The sequence below is a fragment of the Lampris incognitus genome, chromosome 9 (assembly GCF_029633865.1).
Source record: "Lampris incognitus isolate fLamInc1 chromosome 9, fLamInc1.hap2, whole genome shotgun sequence".
In the NCBI taxonomy this organism is placed as follows: domain Eukaryota; kingdom Metazoa; phylum Chordata; class Actinopteri; order Lampriformes; family Lampridae; genus Lampris; species Lampris incognitus.
Window position 1 is genome coordinate 48,110,507 of NC_079219.1, and position 19,016 is coordinate 48,129,522.

Sequence of the window (19,016 nt, forward strand, 5' to 3'; positions counted from 1 at the left end):
CCAGACATTTGCAGCTAGAATAGTCATTTACCACATTAGCAATGTATAGAGTGTATTTCTTTAAAGTTAAGACTAGTTTAAAGTTATCTTCATTGAACAGTACAGTGCTTTTCCTTCAAAAATATGGACATTTCAATGTGATCCCAAACTTTTGAACGGTAGTGTATATATATATATATATATATATATATATATATATATATATATATATATATATATATATATACTAGAAGAACCCCGCTACAATGTAGCGGTTTGGTTATCCACCCGTCTAAATCTCCCTCCTCTTCGTCCTGCCAGCTAACCGCCTTCCCCCTGCCCCTAACCCCCCCCACTCCAACTCCCTCCCCCCAAATGCTCAGAATCATCCGAAATGCCGAGAAAAGTGGTTTTTAGCCATTTTTAGAAAATGCATATTTTGCATAATTATTATAATTATTTTAATTTTCTGCTATTTTTCTGGTCCTCTCTGAAACAATACCTACCACCTCCCAAAAAAATTAGGATCATAAGTGCATTTTTGCAAAAATGCATATATTTTGCATAATACCAAAACATTTCGAAGTCCCAGAAAAAAATGTTTATATAGGTGAAAAAACCAAAGATGCTCAGAATCATCTGAAATGCTGAGAAAAGTGGTTTTTAGCCATTTTTAGAAAAATGCATATTTTGCATAATTATGCATAATTTTAATTTTCTGGGATTTTCCCTTACTCTCTGGAACAATACCTACCACCTCCAAAAAGAATTAGGATCATAAGTGCTTTAGTTTTCGGTCCCGCTATCTACACTAACTAACACACACACACACTAACACCACATACACACACATTACGAAAATATATGAGTAGATATACACTCACTGGCCACTTTATTAGGTACACCTTGGTAGTACCGGGTTGGACCCCCTTTTGCCTTCAGAACTGCCTTAATCCTTCGTGGCATAGATTCAACAAGGTACTGGAAACATTCCTCAGAGAGTTTGGTCCATATTGACATGATAGCATCACACAGTTGCTGCAGATTTGTCGGCTGCACATCCATGATGCGAATCTCCCGGTCCACCACATCCCAAAGGTGCTCTATTGGATTGAGATCTGGTGACTGTGGAGGCCATTTGAGTACAGTGAACTCATTGTCATGTTCAAGAAACCAGTCTGAGATGATTCGAGCTTTATGACATGGCGCGTTATCCTGCTGGAAGTAGCCATCAGAAGATGGGAACACTGTGGTCATAAAGGGATGGACATGGTCAGCAACAATACTCAGGTAGGCTGTGGCGTTGACACGATGCTCAATTGGTACTAAGGGGCCCAAAGTGTGCCAAGAAAATATCCCCCACACCATTACACCACCACCACCAGCCTGAACCGTTGATACAAGGCAGGATGGATCCATGCTTTCATGTTGTTGATGCCAAATTCTGACCCTACCATCCAAATGTCGCAGCAGAAATCGAGACTCATCAGACCAGGCAACGTTTTTACAATCTTCTATTGTCCAATTTTGGTGAGCCTGTGCGAATTGTAGCCTCAGTTTCCTGTTCTTAGCTGACAGGAGTGGCACCCGGTGTGGTCTTCTGCTGCTGTTGCCCATCTGCCTCAAGGTTCGACGTGTTGTGCGTTCAGAGATGCTCTTCTGCATACCTCGGTTGTAATGAGTGGTTATTTGAGTTACTGTTGCCTTTCTATCAGCTCGAACCAGTCTGGCCATTCTCCTCTGACCTCTGGCATCAACAAGGCATTTTCGCCCACAGAACTGCCGCTCACTGGATATTTTCTCTTTTTCGGACCATTCTCTGTAAACCGTAGAGATGGTTGTGCGTTAAAATCCCAGTAGATCAGCAGTTTGTGAAATACTCAGACCAGCCCGTCTGGCACCAACAACCATGCCACGTTCAAAGTCACTTAAATCACCTTTCTTCCCCATTCTGATGCTCGGTTTGAACTGCAGCAGATCATCTTGACCATGTCTACATGCCTAAATGCATTGAGTTGCTGCCATGTGATTGGCTGATTAGAAATTTGCGTTAACGAGCAGTTGGACAGGTGTGCCTAATAAAGTGGCCGGTGAGTGTATAACTTTGTTAAAAGAAACACTCAATAGGAAAAGTGCTCAACAAACAAGGAGCAAAATAATCCAGTGATTCAAGTAAAGAATTTACTTGAATCGCTAGATTATATATATATATATATAGCTGGCTTAGACTATTTGGAGCTTTTATTTGAAAATTGGGAAACATTTGTTGTCGCCACATTTTACAGGACATCTTTGTCCATCATCAACGTGTGATACAGGCGTGCAGATGCATGCTTAAACGTGAACAGTTTGTGACTGGCTGGCTGCTGTGATATTCACCTATTAGTCAGTCGACTTACACATTACTAAGGCTTCACTAGCTATACGACATTCCTTGCGTTTATACGGTGCAACCACAATCGGTAAATCACTACTTTACAACCCACTAGTTATCTCTGTGTTTCTTTCTGTTATTTGTACATGTCCTGTGCTCGTTCTCTGAGTACCTTTATAAGAACTTATATTTCCCACTTGTGTGGTGAGCTCGCAAAGCAAGCATTTCATTACAGGAATAAGTGTAAACTTGCTTTCATATATGACATATAAATAACAGAAAACTAAAAACTTGAACTCTCAATACACACAAACTTGGTGACAAATGAAGAAACATTTGTTTAGACATAAAGTCCTAAATGGTTTAGGCGAGGACAAGTGGTTTGATCTAGATGGTCTAGTCTGATAAGTGCTGCTAGCATGAGGTTAAGTTTAGATTTTTTTTTAAAAAAAGACACTAGAGAAAACATTGTAAGACGTAGTAATAAGATGGTTATTGATAGTTTTAATAAGGTTAACATGTGTCCCGGTACTCGTGTGATGAATCGGTGTTTTCAGCTGCCTGTTGTGAAGGGAGAGCCATGAGACGACAGTCGGCTGTTTGGAGGGGCTGTGTAAAATCCTTTCCCTTTCGTTTTGCAGCTGAGAGCCAGTGTATCAGCATATGACAATTCCTGCACAGCGCGCCTTAAAGTGCCCCCATCTGTATTCAGCCCATGGCCTCGGTTTTGTTTCCAGCCGTATCAATTTTAGTCCAAATAATAAACATCTGAACAGTTTCAGGCTCACGCCAAAAAGGATAAAAATTATCTTTGGATTCCTTCTGTTTTCCACATAAATAATATCTTTGCCAACTCCGCCCAATCCTAACCGTAATCTGCCAGAAGGTGGAAACAGCAGAAAGTGTCATGAAAACTCCAGTTAAGAAGCTCTGTTGTGTATTATGTATTATGCACTATGTACCCCTAACTGCTCTCGATGAGCCGGTTGTTGCCACCATCGGTGTGTGTGTGTGTGTGTGTGTGTGTGTGTGTGTGTGTGTGTGTGTGTGTGTGTGTGTGTGTGTGTGTGTGTGTGTGTGTGTGTGCGAGATGCTGTTGCAGCTAGAAAAGCGCTATATAAATGCAATCCATTCGGTCCATTTATATCAAGGTGTTTACATGTCAATGCAATGCTTAAATAACACAGTTTATATCAGTAGACACCATTTTCTAATCAGAATGTCCTTAATCTGGGTAAGGCCTTATTCAGGCTGTGGTTATTAAAGGAATGATGTTTACATGCTCAAGCCAGAAGGCTAATATCAGAGTCTGATATGCATGTAAACGTAGTCTCATACATTTTGACACATTGAGCTGATCCCTGTCTCTAAGACTCTTACAGTGACTGCAACAGATGAAAAAGCTTCATTCTTAAGTTCATCGACTGGTGAGGAGGGAAACGCTACATGTATGTAAATGAAGAATAAATGCACTGCAGCCGACATCTGGAGCATGAGATTCCTGCAGATGTCATTTCCCAGCATAACTTGAAATACCTTACCCAGATGTTTCTGAAGAAAGGAGATGCATATGTAATATATACAGCATGAACGTGGGACATTTCCCAAGCGTGATCAGGTTCATTTTGGCAGGTGAGATATTGGGTTAGCATCTGTAAGATTATGGTGAGGTTTCTGGGTTGAAACCTGACCATTGTGGCTCTCAGCCTATGCCTAAATTTGAATAAATATGAATAAAACTGAATAGATCGCTTCACAATCACAGCTGGCATGTAATGGGTTTCGCTTTCAATGGGAAACTTGGGTAAAGCAACACATAAAGCTCAACATGTTTACTAAATACAAAATATGCACAGAGTGTTAAATGGGAGTGCTTAATCACATCTAATTCATTCATTTAACATTGTCCATTGCTCTAAATAGAGCTGAGCAATGCTCGGTCTTTTCTGTGCATTGCATTTACTTGACTAAATATTAATCTGAGATGTTCAGACAGAAAGCGGCACAGTGGTTAGCACGGTTGCCTCACAGCAAGAAGGCCCTGGGTTCGACCCCTGGGGTAGTCCAACCTTGGGGGTCATCCCGGGTCGTCCTCTGTATGGAGTTTGCATGTTCTCCCCGTGTCTGCGTGGGTTTCCTCCGGGGGCTCCGGGGGGTTCCTCTCACAGTCCAAAGACATGTAGGTCAGGTGAATTGGCCGTACTAAATTGTCCCTAGGTATGAATGTGTGTATGTGCGTGTGTGTGTATGTGCGTGTGTGCGCGTGTGTGTGTTTGTGTGTGTGTGCGTGTGTGTGTGTGTGTGTGTGTGCCAGCCCTGTGTGATGGTCTGGCGGCCTGTCCGTGGTGTCTCCCCACCTGCCGCCCAATGACCGCGGGGATAGGCTCCAGCATCCCCGCGACCCTGACAGCAGGATAAGCAGTTCGGATAATGGATGGATGTTCAGACAGAAATCAACTTTCCTGGGAAATGCCTCCGTTCCTCACTTCTTTTAGTCAGGAACATATCACATGTGAGAGAATCTGGTTCTCATGAGGTGGTCTAAATCTGTGCCAGTTCAGGCACGGCTTCCAGCGAAACAGCAGCTGTGGAGTTTAAAAGCAGAAGTTTCGTGTATCGGTGGAAAATCCTCTTGCAGAAATGGAGCAAGTCCTCAGCCGGCTAAGCCTGAGCTGACTCATCATTCACGAGGACTATATGAGCGTGCATCCGCTTTACGGCAAAAGGCCTTCCATATACCCGGTCATAGTTCACTGCCTTCAATGCCTCACTAAGCCAGCTCTCCAGCATCTCAATTCATTTTTGCAAAAAAAAAAAATGCTGAAAATACTCGTATAACAGTTTACACTGATGTGGTCAGAGGTGCCTTCATGGTTATATTCAGTTGGTCTCATTTTCAATGCAACACCTAATTGATTTACTTAAAAATTCACATATTAAATGTGCTTATGTTAAATTTGTATGAGGTTTGATACCAAAATAATCAAAGGCTTTTCACGATTGCAACCACACTCCAAAAATCATGAATACTTGGTTAAACTGAAATATTTTACAAAGTGAAAAATCCGTTGTAGCAAGTTATGTTACAGTAGTAGTAGTAGTGGTAGTAGTAGCAGTACTTTTATTCTGCTTCCGGTGTATGAAGATGGCAGCGGGAATTTGGGTTTTCAGCGGCCTCGCCCAGCACCGTCCATGCAGTGTCTTCGTCCACGTCTGCATCTAAGTTTGTGTGATGGCTGGGAGAGCTGGCGCTGGATCGGCTGGGAGAGCTTGGTCTGCTGCGTCCTGTGGGTCCAGGGACCACGGCCCTGCCTGGAGCTGCGCCCGAAGAGGAAACACCGAGGGCGGTCTGACAGGATGTGAAAGTGGGGCAGGCTAAGCTAGCTGCTAGCCCATGCAGACCGGCAGTTCCCACAGTCATCCTGCGGTTGTTCTCTTGGACAGTGATTTTTTTTGTAGTTTGATATATGTGTTCTTGTAATTTTGCGATATGTGTTTTTGTCTTTGTGTTGCACTGCTGTGGGCTGGGGGGGAAACGCTATTACGTTTCAAAAACAAAATGTTCCTGATTCCTGATTATTCTACCAAGAAGTGAAACAACTATCACAGACAGTTTCACAAGCAATATCCAACACAGTTCAATAATTGTGCATATATGCAACGTATTGCAGCGAATTCGGGGGGCAACCACAGGAGCTGCTGCGGCCGGGACGCGAACCCGTATGTCCCGCACCGCGGGACACATCGCTAACCGCTCGACTAACCGCGGCGTGTCAGCCAGCGGCAAACGTGTCTACTTATCCATGCACGTTACAGTATGAACAATAGTATATACAACACATATACCATATATGTGTGTGTGTGTGTGATACGCCTGTCAGCCAGCACATTTGCCCTCCAACAGTAAACAGAGGAGTTGTGCAGTGATGATGAAACACTAGTCGTCTTACAAAGCGTACTTGTAACGTCGTACAATATTTTATGTCAACATGGCGTGATGTGTAATAGCGTGCTAATGAAGCGTGTAGTATGTAAGATTCCCATCAGCTCACTGACTGTGACACTGGGAGTGTTTGTTGAGCGACTGCCTCGCCCGGTCGTGTTTGTGACCGTTTCAGAGCAGAGCTGATTAATTACCTCTCTATTTTCATCCCTCATTTTTTTCTAACTCCCAACCCCTCTCCTTCTATTCTTCTCCTCTTTCAAAATGCCACAACACAACAGCACAACATGGCTAATTAATCAGAGTCGGCCTAGATAGGTGTAGTACAAGCTGGAGCCCCTTCCCCTCCCTGACTCTAAAACACTTTGTGCGCTGAAATAACGGTGGATGATCTATTTCAGATTGTAGCTCTGCACGTTACACTTGTTTTTGTGCTGTTGACGCCTCCACTGTTATATAGCAAATTTGCAAAAGCACGATTTGTGTAGCTGCACAGATTTTTCGTCTGAAGGGGCCGGGCGAATGTCAGAGACCAGAACAGAATCTCAGCTAAATGCAAACCGAGACTCAGTGTCTCCATGCAGCTTTTGAGTCATGCTGCTTTCTTTCACAACTCTGCTCCTTAAATCAAAGACAACCTGGAAGAAAAATTGACCTTTTTCTTTACCTTGTTAGCTCAATTTCCCAGTCATATTATGCACCTATTCACACAATATTTATATTCACACACCTATAGGGGTGGCACGGTGGCCCAGTGGTTGCCTCACAGCAAGAAGGTCCCGGGTTCGAACCCCAAGCCATCCCAGGTCCTTTCTGTGTGGAGTTTGCATGTTCTCCCGTGTCTGCGTGGGTTTCCTCCGGGTGCTCCGGTTTCCTCCCACCATCAAAAAGACATGCATGTTAGGGTTAATACTCCTGCCTGTGCCCCTGAGCAAGGCTATGGAAAGAAGAACTGGAGTTGGTCCCCGGGCGCTGCAGCTGCCCACTGCTGCTATACAATAGGATGGGTTACACGCAGAGAACACATTTCGTTGTAAGAGTACAATGACAAAATAAAGTGGCTTTCTTTCTCTGTTCAACAATTTATGCCAAAAACATCACAAAAAACCCATTGTTTTTACTTTTTTACATTATATTCTAATAATCCAATCTTCCTCTAAGAAGTTTTTGTGATTGGGTCTCCAAATCCAAGCAAACAGGTGAACAACATCCCAAACAACAATATCATTAAATGCTTTGCAGGATCCAATCAAATCCTGGAGGATCAGATCATATCTGCCCCGCCACGTTTTGCCCTGCCTTAATACTATCCTGTTTTACATGGAAATGCATCACATTATGGATGTACTATGCATTCATGTCATCCTCAACGTGTGAGTTGATTCCAGAGAGTTTCCCTGTGCAAGGATCTCCGAATCTCAGAAAATCTGGAACGACAATAATCACAAACATGAGACATTTATGAGCGTCATATACATTAATGCATTACTGTAGGTGTGTGTCCTTCTTGAGGATTTTGTCGATGAATGGGGGTTTTTTTTGGGGGGGGGGATTTTTCCCCTTTTTTCTCCCAATTGTACCCAGCCAATTACCCCATTCTTCCGAGCCATTCCAGTCGCTGCTCCACTCCCTCTTCCTATCCGGGAAGGGATGCAGACTACCACACGCCTCCTCCGATACATGTGGAGTCCCCAGCCGCTTCTTTTCACCTGACAGTGAGGAGTTTCATCAGGGAGATGTAGCGCATGGGAGGCTCATGCTACCCTCCCCAGTTCCCCCTCCCCCCTGAACAGGTGCCCCGACCAACCAGAGGAGGCGCTAGTGCAGCGACCAGGACACATACCCACATCCAGCTTACCACCCACAGACAAGCCCAATTGTGTCTGTAGGGACGTCTGACCAAGCCGGAGGTAACACGGGGATGTGAACCAGCGATCCCTGTGTTGGTAGGCAACGGAATAGACTGCTACGCTACCCGGATGCCTCCTTGTCAATGAATTTTTAAAGGTACATGAGAAATACTGAATAATATCACCAATGGAAAACTGTCATCTTCATTTTAGCAAACAATGCATCTGCGAGCAGTGAATGGAGAGAGACGGTGTTTCTTGGACTCCGGCGGTGCATTTGTACAGTAATGATTAAATGGCACTTTGGAGGAACATTGTGAAGGAGAGAGTTTTGAGGCCACCAACAGGTATATTTGCCCCCCAAAAAAAGACATAGTCATCTTTTTCGCTGAAGCTTTAAAATATAACAGTGAGCCTCTAACTGGCAGCTAACAGCAAGCTCAGGAAAGGTGTGTAATTTTCTAAAATACCCACCCTCCTGCGCCAGGGCCTCCTCACGTTATTGTTTAGTTGTCTTTTTTTTCTCTCCCTTGATTTGCCGGGAAGCCGTCTAGCATTGTGACAGCCCAGAAAATAGCTTGTGGATAAATGGAAAAAGGAAGGAGGTAATGGAAAAGAAAAAGGGAAGCGTGGTTGGCTTTGGTTGGTTTAGATGGTAAGCTTTCTGCTGGAGGAGCCGCAAGTCCATTTGATGTTGAGAGAGGAAGATTTGTTGCAGGCTTTTAGTGTTGTGCAATCATAAACTTGCTGTCGTTCCTCATGTTAAGCATCCAGGCTTAACTTGAGACAGCAGCTCGCCTGTGTGTGTGTGTGTGTGTGTGTGTGTGTGTGTGTGTGTGTGTGTGTGTGTGTGTGTGTGTGTGTGTGTGTGTGCATGCATACAAGTCTGTTTGTTATTGAACTTGTGTCTAGCTGTGCAGAAAGAGAGCGTATCTCTTGTAATGTCATGATGGATGACTAAGAGGAAGAGAGAGCGAGAGAGGAAGAGGAAAATACTTTTAAAAAAAAGAGAGAGATGATAAAACTGTCAAAAATCAGGCTGACAAAGCAGGCAGAGGCAGAGGTACAACGGAGAGGATGGCTAGTTAGCGAGAGCATGCTGGGTGAATAGAAAGGGTGTGTGCGTGATGTGTGGTAGAGAAAATGAGAAGATGGGAGAGACAGGAAACCCACTTAGAACTGATGCTGCGTTTCCTGCCCGATTAATCTGTCAACCGGAGTACTTGGACGGATTATCCGTCTCACAACACACAAGTGGGATATGTGCACGAGACGGGATTAATTTAACGGGACATTTTGGAAAAAGGTTGTGAATACATGAGGAAACCATTAAGGTAGAAGATACCTCACGTCTCTCTCTCTCTCGCTCTCTCTCTCTCTCTCTCTCTCTCTCTCTCTCTCTCTCTCTCTCACACCCACACACACATGCGCGCACGCACACCCAGTCACAGTTCAGAGATCTCTTCTTGAGTTTGTCTCCCCTAACCTTGTGAGGTGAAAGTTTAAGGAGCAGATGATGGCGACGAGCGCTGTGAAGAGATGCGGAAATGATTGTGTGGCTATCGTCACAACATCAATCAATCAGTCAATCAGTCAATCAAATTTTACTGATATAGCACATTTGTTACATTATAATGCAATCTAATGAGCTTTGCATTATGTTGAAGCATGCAGATTAAAAATAATACGAAAAAAAACATCCATCCATTAGCTGAACCGCTTATCCTGTTCTCAGGAGCCTATCCCAGCAGTCATTGGGCGGCAGGCGGGGAGACACCCTGGACAGGCCGCCAGGCCATCACAGGGCCCCCCCACACACACACCTAGGGACAATTTAGTACGGCCAATTCACCTGACTTACATGTCTTTGGACTGTGGGAGGAAACCGGAGCCCGCGGAGGAAACCCACGCAGAACATGCAAACTCAGGATGATCCACCAAGGTTGGACTACCCCGGGGCTCGAACCCAGGACCTTTTTGCTGTGAGGCGACCGCGCTAACCACTGCACCACCATGCTGCCAAGAAGAAAAAAAACGAAGAAAAAACATCTCGGTCCGCGGTGGTGTAGCAGTCTAAGCATTGGCTTTGTGTCGATGCAGTTGCCCACTGGGGACCGGGAACCCCGGTCTCGTCAGATCCGACTATGGCCAAACTTGATGAAGCAGCAATAATTAGCAGCACTGTCTCCGGGAGGGGAGCGGAGTTGGCTTGTGTTCGTCACATGAATGCGTCTCCGTGTGTGTGGGGAAAAAGTGGTTCGGCCTGGATTTGCCTTGTCACGGAAGTGGGGAGGCGTCTCCTTCGAGACCGATGGCCGGAGAGATGCAGTTGGCGAACGCGTGCAGTATGAGGGTGGGTGTTTTGAACTAGAATAGGGAGCGATTGGCTGCTAAATTGGGAGAAAAAGGGACAAATCAGAAATAAAAAATGAAAAAACAAAACATGATTGATGAAAATAAAAGTTAAGTTAAAACATAAATAAATAAAAATAAAAGAATTAAATCTTAAAACAGGAATAAAAGAGGCTGAAGAAACACAAAACAATAATGGCATGATCTGTAACTGATCAGCAGTAGAGTAGCAGTTATTAAGAAAGCAGAGGAGGGTTGCTTTGGTAAATGCACAGTTAAAAGATCAAAATAAAAATAAAAATAATCTGATGAAGGCAAGAGGCTGAAATGCATCAGTTATTTTGATTATCTTCATCTCGATAAATTGACTGTAGAGCTCCTTGGTTACTGCTGCTAAGTTAGGCAACCAATACCCTCAGAAGGTTTTTGCTCTTGCTTTTCTTTTAAAAAGAAAAAAGTGTCTATCATAAGAAATTTTTCAGGTACAGTAACCTACTGTGACTGAGCGTTACATTAATTTTTTGAAAACTGGTGAAAAATTATAGGTCATTTTTCTGATGTCTAACTGTTATGGCTGCCACATGGGATGCTAATGCTAACTGTTTCACCTTCAAATACTTCACCTCTTCAAACTATCTGTGGAGCCAGGGTGGAGCCAGGGGTCTCAAATATCCTCTGAATATCGGCACAAGGGCCTTCAGTATGCCGTGAAGAGTTATATACACTGACATGGCTATACATGCAAAATGTATAGAACCACTGAAGCACGTTAGCAAAGTATATGATGAGACTGGTGGACGTTAGCAACAGTTGCTATGCTTCCAAGCCCTCTGGTTGGTGGGTCAGCAAAGCCAACAAATGGTAAATTGAACTTATCAGTGTATTTAAAGGACTTTCATCTTCTTTTCATACAAGTTTGGTGCCTTGGTTCCTCTTTATTATTCTGGAATGCACAAGGATTTGTTTTATCTTTGAGCTGAGAAACCGCTTACATTTTTCTAACATGTAAACAATGTCATGGAGTTTAAGTCTAAGAGTTTTAAGCTGCACTGAGCAGCACAGTGGCCCAGTGGTTAGCACTGTTGCCTCACAGCAAGAAGGTCCTGGGTTCGAACCCCAGGCTGTCCCAGATCCTTTCTGTGCGGAGTTTGTATGTTCTCCCCGTGTCTGTGTGGGTTTTCTCCGGGTGCTCCGGTTTCCTCCCGCCATCAAGAAGACCTGCATGTTAGGGTTAATACTGCTGTCTGTGTCCCTGAGCAAGGCAATGGAAAGAAGAACTGGAGTTGGTCTCCGGGTGCTGCACTGTGGCTGCCCACTGCTCCCACTGTGTATGTTTACGGTGGGTTAAATGCAGAGGATGACTTTCCCCACGGGGTTTAATAAAGTACATCTTATCTTACCTTATCTTATCTTATCTAAGCTGTTTGGCCTCACCCGTAAACTCTTATTTCTCACTCAATGTGAAATTATTTGCTGCCAGAGAAATTGGACCAAAGTATTTGAAGACAGAAATGAGTTCCTGTTGTTGTGTCTGCCTTCTTAACATCTCTCCCTTCCTTTTTCTCCCTTCCCTTCCTCCTCTCCCATTTTGCAGTGATGGAAGTCTGTCCACCAAACAGATTGTTTTTCTGCAGAGACCTGTCCTGGCCCGAAAGAAGAGGGAATCTAAGGTAACACTACCTTGCATTCCTCACAGTGTTTCTCTTGGAAAACGCAGGGTCGCCTCATAGTGGTTACACATCTATCCAAGGCCAACATCACCCCTTGACACCCTCAAAAGCACATTTGTATTTTTTTAAGGAGATAAATACTCACAGCATTCAACAAATGGGAATGACCCCTTCTCCTTTTGCAGTCTGAGGAATTCTAGGGCAGTGGACAGATGAGTTGTATTTGGGAAAGGAGGGTTGGTCATGCTTTCTCTGTGACCCCATCTGGTGTTGATAACCTCTTAATCTTCCCTTGGTCCGCAAAGGAATGAATCCATATGTACCCTTTCTGTGATCCAAATTTAAACCACAATCGTGACAGCACATTCAGCTGGCCATAAGGCTCAAAAGTAGACCTGAGAATTTGCTCATGTTTGTCAGATTTGTTGCAATTTCTATGCCATGTGCAAACCAGAGGTAAGCTAAGATTGCTTGAAATATTTGCTGTTTGCTTTGTCAGACCACAGGCCTTGAGGATATCAATAGCTTCCCTCTGAATGACCTCAATTTCCTTCTCTGCATCAATGAGAGCCATTTCAATTATCTTGTTATCCAAGTGCCGCATTAGATCCATTGTAATCCATTCTTAATTAAGTCTGTGTGTGCTGCCTCGAGCCCACCAAAATGACAGCCCTTTCTGGAGAAATGGTAACATAAACTTTGTATTTTTCAGAAACTAATCTTCAAATCCCGAGGCAAATCCAACAAGAACTGTATCAAAGATACAACAAAGAACAAGAAGAAGAAAAACAAAACAACAGGAGTGGAGAAAGATCCGGAAGATCCCAAGATTCTCGATGACAGAGAAAAGGTTCTGAAAGAAGAAGCCGAGAGCAAAGATGAAGGGACGAAGAAAGCAGAGATAGGCACCGAATGTAAAGAGAGTGAGATAGCTAAAGAAAAGGATGCAAAGAAAGATGAGGACAGAAAGATGGTTGAGGAGATAAAAATTGGTGCAATGAAAGACAGCGACACAGAGAGCAGGGACAAAGGAGCAGTGAACAGCACAGCAGATGAGGGGGAGGAAGAAAAGACCCCACTAGAAGGAGAGAGATCTATAGAGAGGGCAGGAGCTTTGGAAAATGGAGAGATCGAGGATGCGGCAGAAGCCATAGAAAAACAGAAAGAGAGTGAAGCAGAGGATAATGAGAGGGCAGGAGAAATTGAGGTGGTGGGGGTTGAAAATGGGGTGCAGAGAGATGAAGAAAAAGACGAAGACAAAGAAGATCCCAGAAAACAAGAAGAACCAATAACACAGGTCATTACTGAAGAGATTCAAGATCAGACCTCAGCAGGCATTTGAATTTGTACATCCTCAGGTTCAAGATGTCATCCTTGAAAACTAGGGAGACACAAGGTGTAGATATGCTTCACTGCAGCGTTTCTCACTCCTACCACAACCTTTGACCATCACAAATAAACAAGCCCGCTGCAATCGGCCTCTATGTAGCTATGGAACAATCTCTTCTAACCACAGACACCAGTCCTACTGTATAACCACACATCCTGAATGTATATATTCAAAACAGATAGTCAGATTGGAGTCACTGGAAAAAAAATTTGAAAGTACGACCAGACCAATGAGAGCCAATGAGGGATGACAAGGACGAATGGGGAATGAATTCACAGTAAGGTGGACAGACTGTTTCAGCCAATCCTGTTCCATTGTTCTGTGTACCATCATTAGTACTGTTGTAGAAGGCATGAAGAGAGCAAGAACTTTGACAAGGTTTTTGTTGCGACAGGCAATCTGAAAAAAAGGTGAAGAGATTGATGTTTATGCCGAGCTTGAAGCCACCAAGTGCTTAAGAGAGTCTGATAATCACTCTTAGGTGTACTCAAGCCCCTCACCTTGCCTACAGAATGTTCCATAATCGAGACAGTTCAAGTTAGATCATAATGTGAAATATGGTTGAATGTTTTAGGGCTCCAAGGAAACCATATTGCAGACATGTTGAGATACCATACAGAACTTGAACATCAATGTGAGTATTTCTTCCTTTCCAAAGTTGCATTTTCAATTTGACTTCAAGAGCATGAATCGACACGGAACCATGGTAAAGCTGTGTATTCAGGACCAAGGCTGGTTATTTACTGAGACCAAAATAAAGATGGCGTAAGATTTAGTGAGGAAGACTGAGAGAGAGAGCGAGAGAGAGAGAGCGAGAGAGAGAGAGAGAGAGAGAGAGAGAGAGAGAGAGAGAGAGAGAGAGAGAGAGAGAGAGAGAGAGAGAGAGAGAGAGAGAGAAATTAAGTGAGATTGAAATAAATGAATAGAAAATAACATGTTTGCATTTCACATTCCCCATCGACGGTTCCTTCATTAGTTCACCTCCAGCTCTTTAAGCACCTAGTAAAAGGCATCATTTCTGATAATAACATCATCATAATGTGGTGCTCTGTGGTATCATGTTGCTTTCCATTACAAAAAAAAGGGGGGGGGGGGCATTGATGCCATAGAGCTCTTATTAGCCCACTAATGGATTCTGTCAGTGGGGTATTTGTGAGGAATCATACATTTATAATCGGGTCATTTATGGGGGGGGGGGGGGTATTGACAGCAAAACACCTCAGCATGTCAAACAAACCACCCTCATTTTTAATGTTGAACTCACAAGAGTTGAATGTGTACTGGTTGCTAGGTGAAGGAAAAATCTAACCTTCAGTTATTAAAGAGCTGTTCTTCAAAAAAATTCATCTCCATTATGGGGGGGGGGGAGTCCCACCGTTCAAAAATATCTGTAAAACAAGATTTGCAGATTTATTTGAACTCAAGCTAATCTTTAAGAAGGACCATACATTTTGTTTTACCGTTGTCAAAAGGTGGATATCTTGTTTGGCAATTAATATTCTCACTTGATGTTGAATAAATGCATTTTCAGTTTTCATCCATCAGCCACTGGGATTTTGTAAATCTTTTCTATGTAAAATGGCAGATGTTTTGTGTAACCGATTTAGCCTTATTAATATGCTGTAATAATTGACCCTCAGCCCATAGGAATGTGTGTTAGCGGCACAGCAGTGACTCATTGTAACTGTTCTATATTTGTTGAAGTCAAACCTGGATATTATGCTGCAGTATGTGTTGCTATTTAGAGGGTATTTTAACCATTCCCTGTTTTCATAATGGAAATCATGAAGGGGCAAAAGAGAGCCCTTGTCTCGAGAAAAATAGCGTTTAGGTTTCATGAACTTCACATTTGTTGATATGAAGTTAATATGTTTTGGTTTGTTCGTTTTTTGTTTGTTTTGGGTTTTTTTTCCTTAGAGGTATGACAATTCATTGTGAACATTTTGTTTTTTGAGTTGAAGGAAGTGTGAGTTTTAAGTCGTATTTGTGCTAACCATTGCTGTTACGCTGGCGTTTGCTTGACAGATATTTCTGTGTGACGTTTTGAGCTACCTCCCGAGGGCCGCTGTGGGTTTTTCACTGATGGGACACCTCGTGTGACCCATCCACCATATGCTCCTTGGCCTCCTGCCCTCCTATATGATGGAGCTGGAACCTGTGGGCGTGAGGCCATTACTAATGGCAGAAAAGGTCAAAGATCATATTTGAACCAGAACGGACTTTCCAAAGTTATACACAGGAGTATTCATGAGCACATTGCAAATAACCACTCTGATATTGAGCAGATATGTCAGCTCATATCGTGATGTTTTCTGTGGTATTTTCTCATATTCTTTTACATTGTTTTCAGTTGTTTCTTGCTTTGGGCTTTTTAAGCTTTAATAAGCATTTATTGTCTGTGACAAATATTTTATGCAGCCCCCTGCATCACGACTGTGGAGACAACATGACTTTTATGTCAGTTTCATACGTTTTTCAAGACTATGAAATCTATAAATTATAAAAGGCAATATCAAAACATCTGTCGTTGAAAGTTTAAGAAATCATTATGCCCCCCTCCCCTAAACTTAGCCAAGTCATCTTCTTTAGATTTAATCGTTTTCTTCATTAATCCCAGTCAAGATAACTGTCAGCTTTCTTTTTATGGAAGGAATTCCTTTGTTTCTGTGTTATGTCTTTCATACCAGTGAGTTCAGGCAGTCACTCATTACTGTTTCATATCTGTGACTGCTCCATATATTCCCTCCAGACATCTTGTGAAAACAGAACAAGCGTGACAGACGTTTCCCCACGGAGGGTGAATTTCCATTTGGAAAGCTGTGATTGAAGCGAGGTGAGCTCATCTGAGATGATTCTGTGTTTTTGGACTCCCACTACATTCTGGTTGCACATCCACTGACGGCGGCAAATGCAGTGAAAACGCAGGGGTCAATTTACAGCAGAGCCCCGTATCCGCCTATCCTACCTGAGGTCATGCCCTTTCAGGCTCCATCTTTCCTCAATCGCCATACGGTCCAACTTCTGACAGGAACCTGCTCTTGGGAGTGGGAGGCTGTTTTTTATGTTCTGGATTTGAAGGAACATTCAAAAGCGAGGCAGGATCTGACATTTCATCCGTTAAATGATGCTGAATCGTGTTAACTCGGCCCTCCATATAAAGATGGAGACATTTGACTAATGATGGATCTATGTGTTCATCTGCAGCTTCTTCCCATCTGTGTAAAAACAAGGTTATATACATTTCCCTGTCTTTTTAAGCCTCATTGTCTCTGAGCCTCAGTAGTTGCTGCAGTCGTTTTTGGTTTATGTTGCACAAAACGGTTCATTTCCTGTGTTACCATGATGTGAAACGGGCAGGGTAGATATGACAGAACATGATACGACAGAACCAAATCATTTTTCCTATCTTGTCATTTTCAAGCTCGCTGACAGCCTTTGGGAAATGTACTCTTAGTTTGTGTCTCCAGTGTTACCGTTTTCATCCCTTCAGCTGCCATCTTGAATGTTGAGTATCTTTGATCATCTGCTAAATTCACAGGAGAAAAGAGAAAAGTAGTCCTTAACTTTGCTGTCCTGGATGTGTCCACATTCCTATTGTTCATGACATATGTACAATTTGTATATTATAAAATGCTTTATATTTAATTTGTACGTGTCCTTATTACTGTTTTTTTTTTTATCAGTGCAGAGAACATTTCAAACAGTTGATATAATGGGCGATATAATGGGATAAATAGGGCGGTGTTGTGGCGCAGTGCAGTCGCCTCACAGCAAGAAGGTCATGGGTTCGAACCCCAGGGTAGTCCAACCTTGGGGGTCTTCCCAGGTCATCCTCGGTGGGGAGTTTGCATGTTCTCCATGTCTGCGTGGGTTTCCTCCGGGGGCTCCGGTTTCCTCCCACAGTCCAAAGACATGTAGGTCAGGTGAATCGGCGGTACTAAACTGTCCCTAGCTTTGAATGTGTGTGTGTATCGGCCCTGTGATGGACTGGCGGCCTGTCCAGGGTGTCTCCCCATCTGCCACCCAATGACTGCTGGGATAGGCTCCAGCATCCTGCGACCCTGAGTAAGGATAAGCGGTTTGGATAATGGATGGATGGCTATAATGGACAATTCTATGTGTTTCTTCAAATGTGACGTTTGCTTAAAGAATTATGTTCCCATGCTACTTTTTGTCACCTTGAAACACAAATGGGTGCAAAACTTTCACAGCCTTGAAAATTGGTTTAAATAGGCAGGTTCAAGAGCTGGTCTTTATCAAGTGTATTTAAGTGCAAAGGCCTTTGTCATTGTGCAAGGGGGAAGGAAAATGGGCCATAAATGTTCTGATCTGGTGCTGTATGAAAGATTTGCCACAAGGCCATTGAACACAGCAACCACCTTTATCACAGACCCACCCTGAGCAGCGGGCCACGGCAAAAGCTGATGTATAAAAGCCCTAGATGGTTGTTTTCTCTCTGAGAATAAGGGGTTTGAAAACCTTCAGAGTCATTTTTGAAAACTGCCCCATCTGGCTACGACCTTCATTACCATGGCAACCTTAGAGAAAGTTTATTTATGGTTATTACATCCCTGCATCGGAACAATAATGCCATCCAACCACATTATTTTTCCTTATGCCATAATATTTCACATGAAAGCTACGCTGGCATCTGTGAAAATAACACTTTGGCATTTGTGAAAAGGACTACATTTACACTCGAGTCAGCTCTGTCTGGGCACTCCATAAGTCACGAGGCACAAACTCGGGGGAAGTGAAGGTCAGTAAAGTGAAGCCTCCATCTCCACACCACAACCATTTTCTGCACATCATGAGGCATTAATAGCTCTTGGATTAGAGCGGGGACCGATGGCGAGCCCCTGAACTGGCCAGAAATCCACATTTCTGCCTGTGGTTTGGTTATTAAACTTATGGCCCGAGGCATTACAGCCGCTGAGCTTCACCAGTAACACTCACAGGTAATGATGCAAAAAACTGCTGAGAACAGCACATATAGACTAATGAGGTCCTTTCCAGATTTAAAGACACTGTTTTCATATTCACCTTGAGTCATTACAACGGCTGGTTGGTTCAAAACTGCAGTTTGGTTTGTGGGCCCGGCGGACAATTAAGGCACATTAATTTGTATGGCTGACTGTAAGTCGCAAGGTGTCACTATGACAGGTATTGTGGTGTGTTTAAATTGGTTGACAGTTCCCCCCCCCTCCCCAATTGTACTTGGCCAATTACCCTACTCTTCACATCCGGCTTCCCACCCGCAGACACAGCCAATTGTGTCTAAAGACCCCCGACCAATCCAGAGGTAACACGGGAATTCGAACCGCCGACCCCCGTTTTGGTAGGCAATGGAATAGTCCGCTAAGCTTCCTGGGCAATTGGTCGACAGTTCACTGGACTCATAAACCAGTCTATGACGTCAGGAGAGCTGCAGAGACCGCTGAGATGCACAATGACTTCT

At 43.5% G+C, this 19,016-nt stretch overlaps 1 protein-coding gene across 2 annotated transcripts in view; it reads left to right on the forward strand.

The window, feature by feature from the left end:
- The window catches only part of LOC130117813 (raftlin-like), a 171,009-nt gene extending 153,813 nt beyond the window's left edge, over positions 1 to 17,196 (forward strand). For both annotated transcript variants that reach the window (XM_056286051.1, XM_056286052.1), the window contains exons 9-11: positions 12,093 to 12,168; positions 12,881 to 14,192; positions 16,308 to 17,196. In XM_056286051.1, coding sequence (XP_056142026.1) covers positions 12,093 to 12,168; positions 12,881 to 13,510 — 706 coding nt within the window. In that variant the 3' untranslated portion in view covers positions 13,511 to 14,192; positions 16,308 to 17,196. The remainder of the gene's footprint in view (positions 1 to 12,092; positions 12,169 to 12,880; positions 14,193 to 16,307) is intronic.
- Positions 17,197 to 19,016: the final 1,820 nt, after the last annotated feature.